Source organism: Neopsephotus bourkii, unplaced genomic scaffold (genome assembly GCF_033783945.1).
Source record: "Neopsephotus bourkii isolate Nb327-2 ecotype Australia unplaced genomic scaffold, CSIRO-AGI_Nbou_v1 NB_1792, whole genome shotgun sequence".
Classification (NCBI taxonomy): Eukaryota; Metazoa; Chordata; class Aves; order Psittaciformes; family Psittacidae; genus Neopsephotus; species Neopsephotus bourkii.
Window position 1 is genome coordinate 571,923 of NW_026902266.1, and position 17,150 is coordinate 589,072.

The following is a 17,150-nucleotide window of genomic DNA, read 5'->3' on the forward strand; positions in this document are numbered from 1 at the left end:
ATCTCAGACTTGTAGGCAATTTTGCTCTAAGCGACTAGATTGCTCTTCGCAAAGATTTCTACTCCTCCTTCTTTCTCTCCCTCCTCCTCCTTTTTCATACTCAAATACAACTTGGAGAAATAAAGTTGTGTGATAGAAAGAGGATATATAAAAACAAGAGTAAGTGAACACTTATTAAGGCATTATGAAATTAACAATAGAAAAACGTAAAAGAAGGGCAGACAGAATCATGTGGAGTTACAGAATAGGAAATTCAAAACAAGAGAGACTCTGGTCTCTTATTTGCATTAAAAAAAATTACTTGCTGTCAGTATTCTAACTACCAATGTATAAATCAGAATTAGGCATCTGGATTTAATCCAATACACATGCATGCTACCACCAAAAAAGGAGCTCTTGCTTCTTCCCTTACTACTATGAATACCAATCCTAGTGTTTCCCTGATTACCCAAGATCTTTCCCTTCTCACCAGCTGTTCCATTTCACATTCCTGCCAACTCTTTTGCACCATCATGCAGTCAAATCAGGCAACTAAACCCATATCTGGTGAGAGGCCAAATCCATACTGTCACTGAAGTGCCTTTCAAACATACTTCTTCATCAGGAGAGGCAAGATGATCTTATTATATTACCAAGAGCAGAAGCAAAATACAAAGCAACTTCAAATTCATTACATTTTTATTGATAAGACCTCCACAGCTGCACAAGAAACATAACAACAAAGCCAAACATTCCATAGAGGCAAGAGAAGTGGAGACATTCAAGAAACAAAATGCAAGACATGGACTAGGTACCTTCTCAAAATGTACAAATGGAAGAGAAAATCTTGAATAAATTATAGCTGCTTTCATCAGAATTCATGTTTTAGTAATGACTGACAAGATGGCTAAAGCAATTAATAGTTACATATAAAATTACTTAAGAGATGAAAAACATCAAATGAAGCCAATTCACAATGATTGGTAACAGCTACAGATTTCTTTCTCTGGTATTTAATGTGTAGGAGTAGGGGAAGCCAATACAAGTCCATATTTTGCAGCTGAAACAAGCAGTGTTAGCCAGCCTTTTTTTGGGCAAATTATTTTGTTACTTGGGGTAAAAGCCAGTTTCTCCACTTACATAGAAGCAATTTTCTGCATTTCAAGTGATAAGTGACACAGTAAGATGAAAAGGAACTTGCAAACACCTTCCATTTTCACTGTTGTGACAGTGAACTGTCCCTTCAAACACAGATTCAACAAAATGACTAGTAAGTGCAGGACAGAATTCCTTGTAAGTTTTTGTCCTAGGGGTAATGTAGTCTTGAAAGGGGCACCTGAAAGGTGCAGTAAATATATTGTTGTTTTCCTTAAAACAAAAACGAACAAACAGACAAAAAAACAACACCAAAACCCAAAACAAAAACACACACACACACACACACAAAAAAAAAAAAAGAAAAGCTTGCTTTTCAAGATAAGAAGGTAAAGTGTACAAAAATTAACCACGTACAAGGCAGAAAAAAATGAGAGAGAATGAATGTTCCAGGCCTTAAGAAAGACTTCAGAACAGTCAACCAGCACATACTACTTGCTTCCTGCATACAACAGGAGGTGACAAGGAGCAGGATTTGTTAATTTTTCAGGAGACAGATCAAGTTAGTAGTCTCTGAAGTAATGTGTAGAGACCTGTGACATTTGGCAATGCTGAAAGTCCCAGACTAAGTACTGTCTCAAAGGACCCTGTTTGCATTTTGGACTTTTTTTCCCCAGATTTGATGGATGACTTATTGCCCCAGAATGAAGCAGAGTATTATGTGGGAAACATGGATAATGAATGAAGGACAATAATAATGCCTTTAGACTAACCTAATTGTTCTTGTCCGCCCCTGGTCGCACAGACACATCATGACAAAGCCCTGCACAGACAGCAATATAGTGAAGTGAGATGTAGCAACCAGCTTTCAGAATGAGTCTGTCTTTCAATGGGTCAGATAGGGTAGCAACATGCATTAAGAAACATATCTACATGAGAAATTCAAAACATTTTTTTTAATGTTATTTGCCTTTGAAAGTTGTTTGCCTCTTCAGTTAAGCATAACTTCTGTCTGGACAGTTATTTCTGTGTCGAGAAGTGTGTTAGCCCAAAGCAAATCTTAGGTTAGAAAAGCCAATCAACATTTTTCATCTGTCATGCTGAACTCTATCTCCTAACAAGTTCAGAAACATAAAGTACACCTAGAGGGGAAAAAAAATAAAAATAACTCTGGCATGACTCCATCAGCAAAGAAGCCAGGGCTAAACTGCTGCTTTCCATAATAACCACTTTGGTAAACTTCCTTGAGTGTCAGAAAGGTGATGATAAAGACTGCAAACAGGGTCTCTTTTCCTGAAGAAGTACAAATCAGTACTTTTTCTCTGGGACTATTACTCTTGCAATCCTAGTACTTCATTTACTCAGAAAACTTTAACCCAGTTTACCTCCTATTAACACTGAACTGTCAATTCAAAATACTTAGCTTTCCAAGACCTCCATTCTGCCAGCATGTTCCTGGCATAAAGTTAACCATCTTGAATGAAAATTTCTGTGCTATAAATATATGTAATTTTGGCCTCTAACCTTTATGGCACAAAAATCAATAGAATGATATCATCCCATTAAAGCTATCCAATTTAGTTTTTCCACCTTGCCCCCTTTGGAGCTAGATGAATACACTTTTCAGTGACACATTTTTTTGCATGTGGATGCACATGTACATATTCAAGAAAAAAATACCACATTATCACAGGCTGTTTTCAATCAAGAACTTGAGAGAAATACAGAATGATCAGTCTCACAATCCAAATTATCTGCAGCAGATTCAGAAATACCACGCTTTATAAACTGAGATGACGAGTGTGTACTGTCAAAGGAAGGTCATCTGATTCATGTTCCAGAAAAGGTTGAAAATGAGTCAGAACCAGAGAAAACATAATTCCTCCCCAGTCACACCCTATTCTGTCCCTCAAGCACACTTTTTTTATTGACAGAATTTCTAGTTCAGAATTTTACACATGCAGAGGGGTTTGGTTTACAGGAAACAACAGGATGGAAGAGTTCCCTTGAGGCTGGAACACACAGTTAATAAAACTCTTATTTTGAAACAAAGACTTCGGCAAGGTTTAATATGCCTTTGACATTCTTCAAGAAAATTACCCAAAACTAGACAAAAAAATAAGGCCTTTGGGAAAGAAACAAATCTCTTTAAGTGCTCAGAAGCACCATCTTCCTATACAATAGCCAGAAACCCCAAAGATGCCACTCCCAGGAGAGCTGAGTGAACAATAGCAAAGAGAACACAAAACATATGAGAAGCCAACATGTGATTTGGACAGGTATGAAAATATAGGGTGGGGGAAGGATCAAAAGAAAGCATGGATTGGAAGTTGGATGTGGGAACTGGGAACTCTTCAGCAACAGTATGAGATCAGGGACAGAACAATGGCAAAATTAATAGGTGTGACTCAGAAAGCATTAAAAAGAAAAGGACTGGGAAAGCCCAAGCTATCAGTAGCCAACATGAAAAGGAATTGCAGCACCACAAATGGAGTAAGAATAAAAGAGGAGCTGCAACTGAGATTAAGGAAGAAACAGGCACTCTTTGTCCTTTAGAGCACTGCTTACATCACAGTAAGTTTTCACTCCAAACCCAACATTTAGAAACAGCACTGCTCCCTGTGAACAAGCTTCTTCGGAATCTTGCTAAAAGAATACCAGTAGCTTCTGTGGGTCTCTTCTGATGGTGCAGTTTGGTCACAACAACGCTTTGGAGCCTTCACCAATGAACAAGGAAATGTTCCTATCACAGTTACTTTGTCTCTAAACTGTTATCAGGAATACATCAATCCTTATGAGAAAAAGAACAGTAAATGAAGTCTGGCTTCTGCAATTAAACCAATCTTCTACATCTGATATTCCTATCATCCTTACCATAAACAAAAAATGCTGGTTTTATGGAATTTTAGAAAATTTCTATTTTATTGTTTCTTTCTTTAATGTAGGCTGCTGAGAGACAGCACAAAAATATTAGAATTAAAACCAAACACAGCTCCTCCGTATCAATCAACAACTTTGAATATTAACTTAGAAGTAATATCTACTAATGCCATCATTGGAAAAGAGCCAATAATTTACAGGCAAGCAGAAGAAAGTCTCTGCTCTATAAAGCTTACAGCCTAACTCAGATAATTTAACAGCTTAGGACATTGCTCTAAAAAGCTGAGTCTAATTCAGGTAATTTAACAGTGGTTCAGAATCAGAAGTGCTAAAAAGAATCTGACAGAAAAGATTAAAATCAATCAAACTGAAACAAAGAAAATCACAAAGTTCATGGAGTTAAAAGGAAAATTCGCAGGAAGGGAGAATGGCAGAAAGTAAGTAAAGAGAAGTAAAAATAGAAGAAAGTGAACAGGACTGTAGTAGGAACAACATGCTAAATTATTAAAGTGAAAACAGAAATACTAAACATACTGTCTGAGTACAGAAGTCAGAGTAATTTGGTTTTGATTAGGAGATTTCACTGGCAGGAAGATCAGAGATGATAATGTGGCAGAACCATGATGACCAACATGAGGCCTAGTTAAAGCTGGTTTTAGGGGTATTATAAAAACCAAAGGACATGATTAAACAAAAGAAACAGTGAATCAAGTGAGTAGACAATTTTTATCTAGCTCTCAAGCCTACAAACTCAAGTAGTGGAAATTACAACAGCAAGACGGGAATAAAGATAAATTGTTCCACATTCAAACTTACTGATTTGAGATTTCATAACAAAAAAACCCGTAAACACATTTCGGAAAAAATACTGTCAATATATAGCATCAGCAAAGGACTAAGACTCAAAATTACAGAAGGATGTTGGTCAGAAAACTTTTTAAATGCAGAAATCTGGAACTTGAAAAAATTAGTGAAATCAAGGTGTGAAAAACTAAAAGAATGGGGGAGAGCATACCACAGTTATTTTAATGGGAGCAAAATTTAACCCTTTTAGTCTATGAATCTTATTCTATTCAGTCTTAATTCTGGCTGAATTCTCCAGTAAAGCATATAAATCTCTGAAACACTGAAACCTTTTAGATTTTTCTTTTATTACTTACCATTAGTTTTGCAGTACTATCACTAACACATATGGCCACATAGTTCTAAGATAACAGAATTTAAATGCATTCAAATCATAGATCACATTATATTTCAATCATACAGCTTTTATTACATTTTAGATAAAACTTAGGAGGAAAAAAGGCACAAATATGAAAGCATATATAATAAGTACAGATTACCTGTTACAGGAAAATACATTTACCAAAAAAATGTAGTTAGTATTTAAAATCTTGCACTTCCTATTTTTAATTCAGAAATAAAATAAAAAGACAGCTTGCCTGATGAGAACAAAAAAGATGAATTTCTGTAATGCTAGGAAAAGTTCAGGAGGAAGCACTGAACAGATGGAGAACCAGCTTCCACTGATGCCAAGTCCTGTGAGATTTTACTGCAAATCTTTAACATGGATGGGTTTTTTCTGTTTGTTCGGAAAAGTTATTTTGGCTAGGGAAGGGAGAGAGAGGAGGGGAAGAGGTTACATTTTTATTCTTTTCAGATTCCTACAGGTATATAAACTATATAGATAGTAACTCTCAGGTCTATGAACAAGTCCAAAGATTGAGACTGCCCAGGGAATAACTGTCACAACTAAAACCTCTGCAAGTGGAAATGAGACCATTTGGATAAAGAGCCTCCATAGATGGGAAACGGTATCTACTACGTGATGATAAAGACGGAAAGTTCTGATGTGCTAGGATGGGGCTAGAAGGAGAAACAGGAGAGGAGAACATGTCAGGAAAGCTCAGAGATGGTTTATGGAATGAGGTAGCAAAAAAAAGGAGAGCATGAGAAAAGATGCATGTAAAGGACACAGCCTTAACTGCTTATTTCAGGAGCACATATGCTAGGAATGTTCAAGTGCCCTATTATCACAAAGCTTGTGTCACCTGATGAACAACAAAGACATGAATTTCTGCATCTGTTGAATTTCTGACCAAATAAGATACACTAGTTGAAAACACATCCACTCCACACATAGTCACAGACATGCAAAGGATAATGAAAAATTACTTCTCAGTTGCACAGAGTAATAATGTATTCAGAGTTGATAACCAATAATTCTTCATTAGTTTAGATATCTCAGTGGTTCAAAAAACAGAGTTACAAAAAACAGAGTTCTGTTGAGACCTATGGTCGTAAATAATTTCACAGAACAGACATACAAAATTACAAGACTGGTATATGGGATCCCTGATATATACAGTAATTCAAATCAACAGTAAGTTAGGCAGTTCTGTAAAGGAAACCGATTTTCAGCTATTCTCTAGAATTCTAAAACTGAAAGGACTGGTTTTTAGCACCCAAACTACACCCTGCCATTCCAATTCTTTTTCTTTGACAGAATTAGTGTCAGAAATAAGAAAACTCATTCAGTCATCACTCCTTTCCCTCCAAATCTTTGTAAGTATATACTACAGATAGAAAAGTTGAAGGAACACCCATTTTTAACACAAGCCTTGCTTCACTAGTGTATCTGCTCAGCTTTTCCAAGACAGCCAATAGTCTTCTGTACACTGTTAATTCTCATGTATGTATCACCCATGAAAATGACAAAAATGCGCAATATATTGCAATAGACGTATACAGAGGCCCCAAAGCAAGAGGTTAAAAAACCAAAACAGTTTTAGGGAACAGAAAGTAATCCTCTATTTACCATTCATTACTATTATGCTAAAGTGATTGCTCTTTTGATTTTTGTTCCATACTCCCTACTGTACTTGAGTTCTAGGTACCTACAGAAATTATACGAATTCTCACAATACCAAAACTATTCTCCCAGTTTTGTTTGAACTCCACAGCAGCTCTTTCTTACCCTTTAAGGCAATCAGAATTATTCAGCCATGGCCAAAAGACTAAATGAAAAAAAAAAAATATATGTCCAAAATTATTTTTTTTTCATCTTGATAATCATCACATCCTGCAACTCAGCACCCTGCTACAGAGGCACGTATGTTGGCAGCTTTTGGCTGTCAGTGTTTAAAGGAAAGTGATCCAGTCCCTGAACACATTTTGGTCAGCTCTATAAAGAGATTTTAAAAGCATATTTTTAAACCTAAAGCATCTATTCACAGCCAAAAACCTAACGAAGAACTGAAATCTATTTTGGGGTGTTTAACCATCAGCAGTCAAAAAATGAGGACAGCTCTTCAAACATGGCAAGATTCTTCTAGCAAAGTAAGGTTATCCTATCACTTCCACTTCTCTTGCTCTTTACGCTTCAACAGCATTTTCACTAAACTGATTCAAGACATATCCCCCAAAGGCTTCACAATGGACTTGTAGTTTACATCAGCTAGACACCAAAAACAATACAGAAAAATTTGCTATATTCAAGGTCAATTACAGAAAGAAAAAAAAATAGAAAGTTGTAAAAAGGAAAGAAATAGACTTAAAAAAAAAAAGTTATCATACTGCTTTACACACAAATACAGTAAGCCCTAGCAAAGAAGCTCTGTCAGGTTAGTGACATTAGCAGTTATCAAAGCCACCTGGCAGTTCTTACTTAAGACTATTTTCAGCCACTTTTTAACTATTCTGTCTGAAATCTTCCATGCCAGTTGTCTGCTTCAGGTAGTCTTTTTCTCACCCTCCCCTCACCACCACCTTTTCCAAAAAGGTCAGGGAATGGCTGGAACATTTTTCTACCACAAAAGGACCTGAGAATAAAGGCCCTGAAACACTGTAACCACTTTCCTGCCCTGAATCAGTAACTTCAAAACAGGCTGGACAATGGTTTTGTAGCAGAAAGGTACATTTTGCTCATTTTGTGAAAAATCTGACCCAATTTAGCCAAGCTACACACTTCTAGAAATCCGAGTTGGTATGTATTTTTTGGCAAGATCTGCTGGAGCTTAGCAATCAATCACCAAACAGTCCATCCTCAGTGATCTTATGTCATCTCCACAGGCAAGGCAATTGAAGTCAGTCTCCTCTAACGTTTGGTTATGAGTAAAGAGCCAGATTTTCACTGTAAGTGAAGTCTACATTTAAGAAGCACTAGGTACAACACTGAACAAAGTGTCACGTGTATTTCCTCAACCTCAACTATGCCAATACCCATACAACAGTTAAAAACAGTGGACTGTCATTTCACATTGTTGGGTAATTGAGTAGGATTTAATGTACACCGACAGAGTGTGGGGAGCGAAGAGGGAGGAAACAGCTTGTAGTAGAGATAAGAAATTGAAGCTTGAAAGAATAAACTGGGATGGACTAGACAAGGCAAAAAAACTAAGAGGAACATAAGAAGATGTGATAGTCAGTAAGAGAAAAATTGGGCCAAATAAGCAATCCCAGGCAGAACAACTCAGAACTGGGGATCAGGGGATAACCAGGACCAGACAGTGCGAGGGAAAATATAGCTGGATTTTAGTGAATATATGTGGAAGGGAAATGACTCAAAAGAAAAGTCTGAGAAAAGACCCACCACCAGCAAATCAAAAACAGACAAGAATAAAAATCAACAGAAGCAAGGGTGAGTGAGAAGGAGCAGGCAAGCAGAGACTGACAACAGAGGGATGAGGTGCAGTCTAAGGCAGTCTGGGACTAGTCAGGCCTAAATATTTTGATTCAAAAGACAGAATCAGTGATGCACTAGAGACTAGCTTGAGGCAGGGACAAGCTGGAAGCCTAGGAAAAAAAAGAAAACCAACCAAAAAAGTGTGTCTTCAGAAGTTATAAAAAAAGATAAAATAAAATACCCTAAGACTTATTGTCCTCTGCAAATGTCTGCAAACCTCTTCTTCTCAAAAAAAATAACCCACTTTACTACAGATAAAGCCCTGTCACTTTCTTAATTCAAACAGTAATGTTTATACACTAGATTTAAAAGCTCCAATCCTGCTAATTATCAACATGGCACGCATATGACAGTATATTAGCGTTCTCATTTTGCCATTTTTTTGTCGATATTAACTATAAAATAGCACAGAGAAGCACATTTACAAAATCTTAAACAAAACCAAGCTTGGAATTTTAGTTCCATAGGCACCAGGACTATTTTTTTTATGGTAGCTCATTCAATTAACAGAGTATTTGCTGGGAATAAATCCAAGTTGCATCTTGAAGGATGGCACTCTCTTTAAGACCCTGCTTTCAGTATTATGGAACTTAAAAGTTACATAGGATAACCCTATTTTTATCTAACCTTTTGCCAAAGGAGTCTTAACTGGCTGCATTAATTACACTGTTGCATATTAACAGTAAATTGCAAGAACTTTCTAAGCGTTTGAATTCATGAAAAATGGCACTGTAACTCCATTCCCTCTCCAGTACTCACCTCACTGCTTGTTGCAATTGAATTGAATCCAGTGTGCAACTTCAGAATGCTAAACAGCAATATGCTAACAGAAATCAAAATTATCAAATAAAGCATAGATGCAAGCTCTTTCTCAGACCACTAGAAATAAAGATTACTGAATTCTCAGTTTTTGCACATAAGCCAAAGAAATCATGCATACACCCCCAACAAACGCTGCTTTATGTGACTCCAAAAAATCAGCATTATTGTTTAGAAGGTACTTTTTTCTTCCTCTTAAAGAAAGTCCTTTATTTAGTTGCTGTTTCTTATCAATTTATTTTAATGTCAAGAACAGTCACAATATATCCTAAAATAAAGCACTCTTTAAACGAAAGATTCAGAATTAATAACTAGTAAGAATACTAACTAACAAGATTTTAATTGTAGGCACCCAGAGAATCTGCAGAGTAAAATAACTGGGTTCGTAATAACTGTATTGGAGTATAACTTAGCAAAAATACAAATTAGTAGAAATATGCAGTATTTCCTTATATACTCAATTCAAAAGTACTAATCATCAGAGCATTTTAAAGAGATTTTGAAGGCTAAGTATAAAATTAGAGGTACTAATGTTTAACAAGCTACGCCATGGCAACATGCAGCTCAGAGTAGATCTTTTGATTTAAAAAGTTTTCAGTCGTGATTATCTACTTTGCTTCCAGGCTATGTTACCTACCCAGCTCTGAGAACCATACCAGACATCCAGACTCCAACCATCCAGAAAAGTCAATACATACCTTGTGATTCTATGATTAAAACTTTCCAATTAGGCCAAATTCTGATATGTTCATGTAAAACTTTAGAAATTGATTCTAGTACAGAGAAAGAAAGGTCTGGGCCTTGTTTCTTTCCCACAGATAATTTCTAGCTACAGCCCGCCAAGCTGTGGCTGAAAAATCCAATTACTCAGATTTCAGAGTTTCAAAAAAAAAAACCTCCTACAATACACCATTTTCAGCTTTTTACTAAATGGTATTCCAACACAATGGCACATCAAGAGCTTATAAAATAATTGTAGGTAGCTGGTTTTTGTGCAACTACCCATACTATTCACATATAGATAAAAAATAACTACAGCCTATGCCTCAAACACCTCCTTTTATGATCTCCTTTAAAGAGGGGGGGAAAAAACTTATCTTTATTTTCAAGGAAAGTAACTTCTGCTATTCATGCACACATCTGTGCAGTGATGATTACAAATGTGTCAAACAACAGCAAGCACCTGCTTGACTGCTTAGCTGTTCAGCCATACTAACAACCTTTTCCAGAAAGCAACAAAATGACCAAGATCAGTAAGAAACTCATTGTCAATAAGAATAAGCCCAAAGTAACTCGATGCTGCACACACTCAGACCCATACATAGCTTCACTAGGAAGCTATAAATGCAGCAGCCCTCTCTTATTCTCCATCTGCCACGGCATGGTACAGCCTGTATGTTATAAGGCTGCTCACATGGGGATTTTGAGCACTCACAGCTACATCAATAGCAGACTTACTGAGGCAGATAGGAATGGTATTCTACGGTCCTGTTTTATCATCAAATACAATGGCCAGAACAGTAGTAACCTATAGAGTACAAAACACCTACCTGCTGAGCTAAGCAAAACACTGAAGTCTGTTCCTCTCTGGGTCTCCCCATGTTCATTCTGTCCCTCTTTTTCTGTATCCTCATAGCGGCTCCAGTTGGAAACTATTTTTCTTCTTGAATAGCTTTTCAGTTCTTCCTTCTCTTCTTCCTCTTGTGATTCAGTATCATCATTCTCCTCTACCTGTAACATGTAAATGGACAGTTAAGCCACTGCAACTCAAAAGCATATTGTTCTGTATTTAAATAGTCATTCATACAAACAACCACCACAGAATTAAAACCCAGAAAGACAAATGGGCCTGCATCTCCACCAAAATTTTAGATCAGGTGCTACCATCTTCCTGACATAGTTCCTCAACAGTATAATTAAAAACAGCTAATGAAGCTTCAGTTCTCACAGGGGTCAAGCAGTGACACTGTTGCTAGTTCATTCCTTTCTCTCCTATTCTGGAAGTCCTTAATGAGCAGCTTGTCTCTTGAACCTGAGAGCGATGTGCAGGGAGCAGATCTAAGAATTTAATTACAGTATCTCTGTCCAAGTGTTGCAGTGATACAGGTGACAATTGAAATAACTGATGTTTGTAGAGCAGAATAGGAAGATAATTCTGCAGAAAAACACCTGGAAAAGGGTGATCTATGTAAGAATTTCCACTACAACTAAATACAGGGTCTTAAGTAATATGGAATCATTAGTCAAATTAATTTCCATCATGAAAGCAGTTTTATGGAAATACATATGGAAAAATTAAATAGAATGCTGGCAGTCAATCTACTAGCCCAAGCCCTTAAAAAGCTCTAGGGTCAAAAACAGAACTCATCACAGAGATGAAAGCAAAACAAACATTTGCCACAAGTACTTAACAGCCATGGAAAACTCCCATCCCTCGAATCCTCTGTATCAACAGAGCTCTCCCAAAGCCTGGGGTTCAGCTGGAATGACTACCAGTTCACAAACAGAAAGACTTCCTGGAGGAAAGAGCACTCCCCAGGTGAGAGGAGAACTGAGAGCACCTAGGAAAGTTCTGTACAAGATACATTCTGCAGAAGTCTAAAGCTCTGAAGAAATGGAGTAGAGTCAAGAAAGAAGAGATTCCCACTGTGCCTGCTTCCAACCTTTCCTGCTGACAGCTTCAGACTCTCTTCTCTCCTTTACTCCAACTTTCCTTTCACAAACCACAGTGTGCTGCTGCTATACGTTTAAATTTTGCTCTCCCAATAATAAGTACGTTCTTCATGACTAGGACAGTAAAATTCAAGTTTATCTGCATTGTTGTAAAGCTTACAGCCATCTGCATTCAGCACAAAATAATTTAAAAAGCAAACTACTTTGGAATAAGCCATCCTACATCCACAAGCCAAAACACCCTTACAGCTCACCATCAGACACTGACTTTTAGTTTAAACTTAGACACTAGTTTAAACTAAATGTAATCCTGAAATAAATGTGAAGAGCAATTATTTATATTTTTTAAAAGTCCTTCAAGTGAAAAACTATAACATCTGGTCCAAAAAGATTACTGAAACCTTTAGTAGTTACCACATTTCTAAAACTACGTTAGTTATTTTAAGCACATATTGTGGACTTACATACTGGTACAACATTGGATCACCTGGGAAAAACAACTGCACAAAGCTACTACCAGGAGCAAATCACCATCACTTCATTAACTTGTTTTATTATCAATGAGTTACTTTAATAGCTGAAGAAAGGACAAAGAACAATGAAACACATGCTTTAGATTGAATTTAGAAATCCATCATGAAGAAAGCTGAACTGATCCATACAAACTTAAGTTACGCTCTGCCTCACCTACACAAGGACAAGCTGAGATTTTCATGTTCCTTTAGTGCCTGATTACACAACAGAAAACCTTCTGTCAGTGCCAAATAGGCCCGTTGCACACCAAATACTGTATTTATATATATCATAAAAAGACAGCAAGATACAGACAAAAAAGCTGTAAGTAGCATTTTGTGGACAACAGACCTTGTTAGTTCTTAGATCTGAAAATACATTGAAAGTTACCCAAAATAGCAAGGAAGCCTATTTCACGGCTTTTAAACAAATGTCCACTGAAAAGCATCTTCAACCACAGTTCTGAGATTTTCAATTCTCTCTTGTTTGATGTCTTAAAAACTAAAACTGACTTCCCAGCATATCATATAGTAGCAAAATCAGAATTCGAATAATGACTTCACATGAAAAACAGTCCACCACAAGCTTCTTTCACCATCATTTGAGAGATCTGGTTAAAATCATCAAAAAGCTTAAACACAGATTAAAAGCTGTCATAATTATACAAATATACTCCCAGTTGTCAAACAGCTGACAAGAAGTAAAATATTCTGAGCATTCTCACTGGTCCTGTGCAATTTTTAAGTAAATTCTCTTTTATTTCTGTTCATCAGATAAACACATTAAAGTGGTTGTTGTGGACATATGGTTGTTGCATGAGCAAGGGGATGAAGTCATAACGCTCTGGGGATTGATCCAGAGCTTCCAATTTCCACAGTCAAATCTACTTACATCAAGAAAAGAACCAACTTATTTCTCTTATGTTCTTCCCCTATAAATTGAATGATTTTCTATAATCCAGCAAACCTACTGAAATTCCAAAGGATCTGATACAATTCACAAGTCAAAGCAAGAATAGTGCCACACAGATATATCTATGTAATTACTTACTACAGACCTGTTTAAAGGATTCACTCCTTTCAGATGTCAACATAAACAAAACAGGACTATCACCTTCTTATTTTAACAAGCTTCCAACAAATAAATACAGATTCAAACATTTTCTCTTACACTGCACTAAATTCTTTTTTAGATTCTGTTATTAGCAATGCACAGCACACCTCAAGGAAATTTCATTTCTTAGACGTAAAACTGCTAACTTGAACTTTAGGAAATAAACCCCAAAGTCTCAGGAGGATTAACAGTAGTTGTGCAGCCTGGTTCCCCAAATACTGTGCTGAGGTTTACTTTTGACATGCTTACATTTCCAGTAAATATTTAATGGAAAATTTTACATGATGCACTGCCATCCTACAAGATAAAACTGAAAATAAACACATTTGAATATTCAACATACAAACAACTTAAAGATGTGTCTTCACCATTAATACAATCAAATACATCAGAACACTGATGGACGATGCTGCTTCAGAAAATAAGCTTCTACCATTTCATGAGACAGCTACCATCTAAAGTAGCAACCTCAGAAACACATAAACATAAATATTTATTACTTTCCTCTTAGCCGCCTATTGAGCTAGTCTATATGCTGATACCACTGTATTCATACATTACTGAAAATGATGCTTAATCAGTACACAGCAAACATCTGCCCTACGTGTAATGAAATATAATAGTTTTCCCTCCCACCCCATCCTCAAATAACAAATGATACAAGCTGAAACAAATTCTAGAAGCCAATTCAAATATAACCTTTAAACAATATTACTCAGGTAAGGAGAAAAACACCTTCTGCCACAGGAGGTATAACATTTATCTGCTGTGCCTCTATTTCAGATGGTATTACATGCATTACCATTTGCACACTTCATTGAAATTTTGAGAATGGAAAAAGTATGCAAAAGCCCAGTTGAACAAAACCAGGAAACCTTCAGATTGTTTTTCATATCAGAAACAAATATATACACAGTGTTCTGCATAAACATTTAAGTTCATCGAAGCCCTTCAAAGAACAGTTAAAGAGCCAAGCTCCCCTGCAGAGAAGCTTATATGATGTGGGGCCTTCCACCAAGAAATGGACTTTCATCCTTTACCAGAGCCTATGACTCCACTTTCCTTCTGAAGACAAGCAAAATGCACAGCACACATGACCGCAATCTACAGGCTCTACTACAGCAAAAAGATATTTTAGTACACTTTCATTTATGCACTAGTTTTGCATACAGGGTTGAAAAAAACAGCAAGCAGGCTTTCTGTTTGACTTTTCTCACAGATAAGAACATGTTGATGCACACGGTTCAGGAATGAAGGTGTCAAAATGAAGTAAACATTGTTCTGAGCAGATAATTTCCCCTGGCGTCGTCCTTCTGCACTTCACTGGAACCCAGAGTGGTTTCAGATCAAATCAAGGCTGAAGTACATACACAGTGGAGAAAGTGCAACAGTGACCTCTTCCATCCTGCTTCAATTACTCAATCGCTCTTCACTGTAAGGGCAGTCAGTCCTAGCATGTTAAGCACATGTGTTCAAACACTCAACAAGGCCTGTTGAGCTCACAGTCCTCTAAAAACACTAGAAGTGCATTAAAAGTCAGAGTTTCCATTATGACTTTCTAAACCTGTATGTATTACCCTTAGGAACCCACAGGAGTTACAGCCATCTTCCTATTCAGTTCTATTAACTCTGTAATAAAAGTTTAAAACATTCAGTCTTTGTCAGTACTTGGAATACTCTATGGTGACTGGGAGGAACACGGAAACAATGTATTTTCAGCTTGCCTTTCTTTGGGCCAACTGCCCTTCCCCACTATGTAGGTATCATGCATTATTAGATTTCCATTTTATTTATTTTGTAGTATTTCTCCCAGTTCTCTTTCCAAGAATGTAACTTTATGAAATACATGAAAACACAGTTTGAGCTTTTTTGTTAATCTGATACAAAGAGCACAGCTATTTCTCCCATTCACCTTCTTCACAAAGTTATACAATCTTTTCATTTTCTCTTTAGAAACCCTTCACAATTATACTGATAAGAGTGTTACTTTTCCCCTTTGCTACTGTAACTCCAGTATTACTGTTTTGAATGTTACACCTCTCAAAAACATACATATTTTCTTCTCTCCATTCCTTATTAGGGACACTTACCTGCAATACACGAGACATATTCCACTGCTATGCATATACATTTCCATGTTCATAGGCAGTGATAACCACTGTCTAATCCCTAAATTTGCTGCTCTCCCGAACAGCAACAGGACACACCAATTCCTCGAGTAAATTTCTACCTTGATTCCATCCTCCCTTCTTAGAAACTGCTGTAAAGCTGTGGCCAAGTGCAATGACATTCAGTCTCACCTGTCTCAATCCCAATTTCTCTTCTCATCAGAGGAAAAGACTAGCAAGACAAAATGAAAATATACTATGGGTTGAAGCTGACCTAAATTATCAGCTGCATCATGGATGGGCATATAGCTTTTCCTCATTTGCATTTACAATAGTAAGGTGTCTGTGCAGAGACAATTTCTCCTCTCCTCCCCAACTCAATCTGAGCAACATCTGTTACAGACAAAATCTCACAGATGGAATTTTTAAGTCATGGGGTCAGAAAACCACATATAACTAAGAAGCAAAACAGTTCGTGATCTCTTTGAATTGTTTTGCAGAGTAAAAGTCTCTACACTTGTATGAGTGACAATAAGTAAGGTAGCTCAGCTGATATTAACTACTGTTTCCTTCAGGCAGATATAAGTGGAAATGTCAAAGACATAACAGTTACTTTAATGACTTAAATTGCTCTTGGAAAGACATACCTGCTTTTAATTTCGTGGTTCAAAGTTATTGCTGGTGTAATCAAACAGGAGCAATGAGATTACACCAGCAATTATCTTAGCACAATACGAATACAACACAATCTCAAAAAGACTTTTTTTGTAATGGCGATCATTAAATGTGCCTTTTTTTTTTTTTTTAACCTTAATTCCAGAAAGGTACAGGAGAATCCCCTGACAGCTTAATTTTCTCTATCACAATGATTGATAGGCTTATACCTTATGATAGTTATATATAGTATAATAATCTTCAAAAAAGTTCTTCTGATTTTCCATATTTACCTAATAGCAACCCCTAGATATATGTCCCTCTTCTCTGTCTTGGAAGTAATTAGATTTATTAACATTATATCTAAAGTTGGCAAAGGAATACATTATCTGATTTATCACAGTAGAAATTTAAATAGGCTCTCTAAAATACAAACTGTGTAGGATATTAAAGAAAAAATACATATTCAGATTTATGGCAAATGAAAGCCAAACTGCATTTTTAAACACATTTCTTAGATTAATGCTATTATTTTACAAAAGACAAAGTACTAATGCAATTTCATACCAATGCGAGTTTGTAGGTGTTTAGAATCAACATGTCCTTACCTACCAGAAATAATATAGAAGTTA

At 36.5% G+C, this 17,150-nt stretch overlaps 2 protein-coding genes and 1 long non-coding RNA gene across 3 annotated transcripts in view; 2 read left to right on the plus strand and 1 right to left on the minus strand.

Annotated features, from left to right (window-relative positions):
- AVEN (apoptosis and caspase activation inhibitor) overlaps nt 1-17,150 on the minus strand; it is a 97,696-nt gene that overhangs the window by 65,566 nt on the left and 14,980 nt on the right. The window contains exon 2 of the mRNA XM_061380175.1: nt 11,008-11,188. Within this exon, the coding sequence (XP_061236159.1) occupies nt 11,008-11,188 (181 nt within the window). The remainder of the gene's footprint in view (nt 1-11,007; nt 11,189-17,150) is intronic.
- Nucleotides 1-17,150, plus strand: part of LOC133226519 (uncharacterized) — an 88,925-nt gene that overhangs the window by 34,754 nt on the left and 37,021 nt on the right. The window lies entirely within an intron of this gene.
- Nucleotides 1-17,150, plus strand: part of CHRM5 (cholinergic receptor muscarinic 5) — a 46,258-nt gene that overhangs the window by 7,990 nt on the left and 21,118 nt on the right. The window lies entirely within an intron of this gene.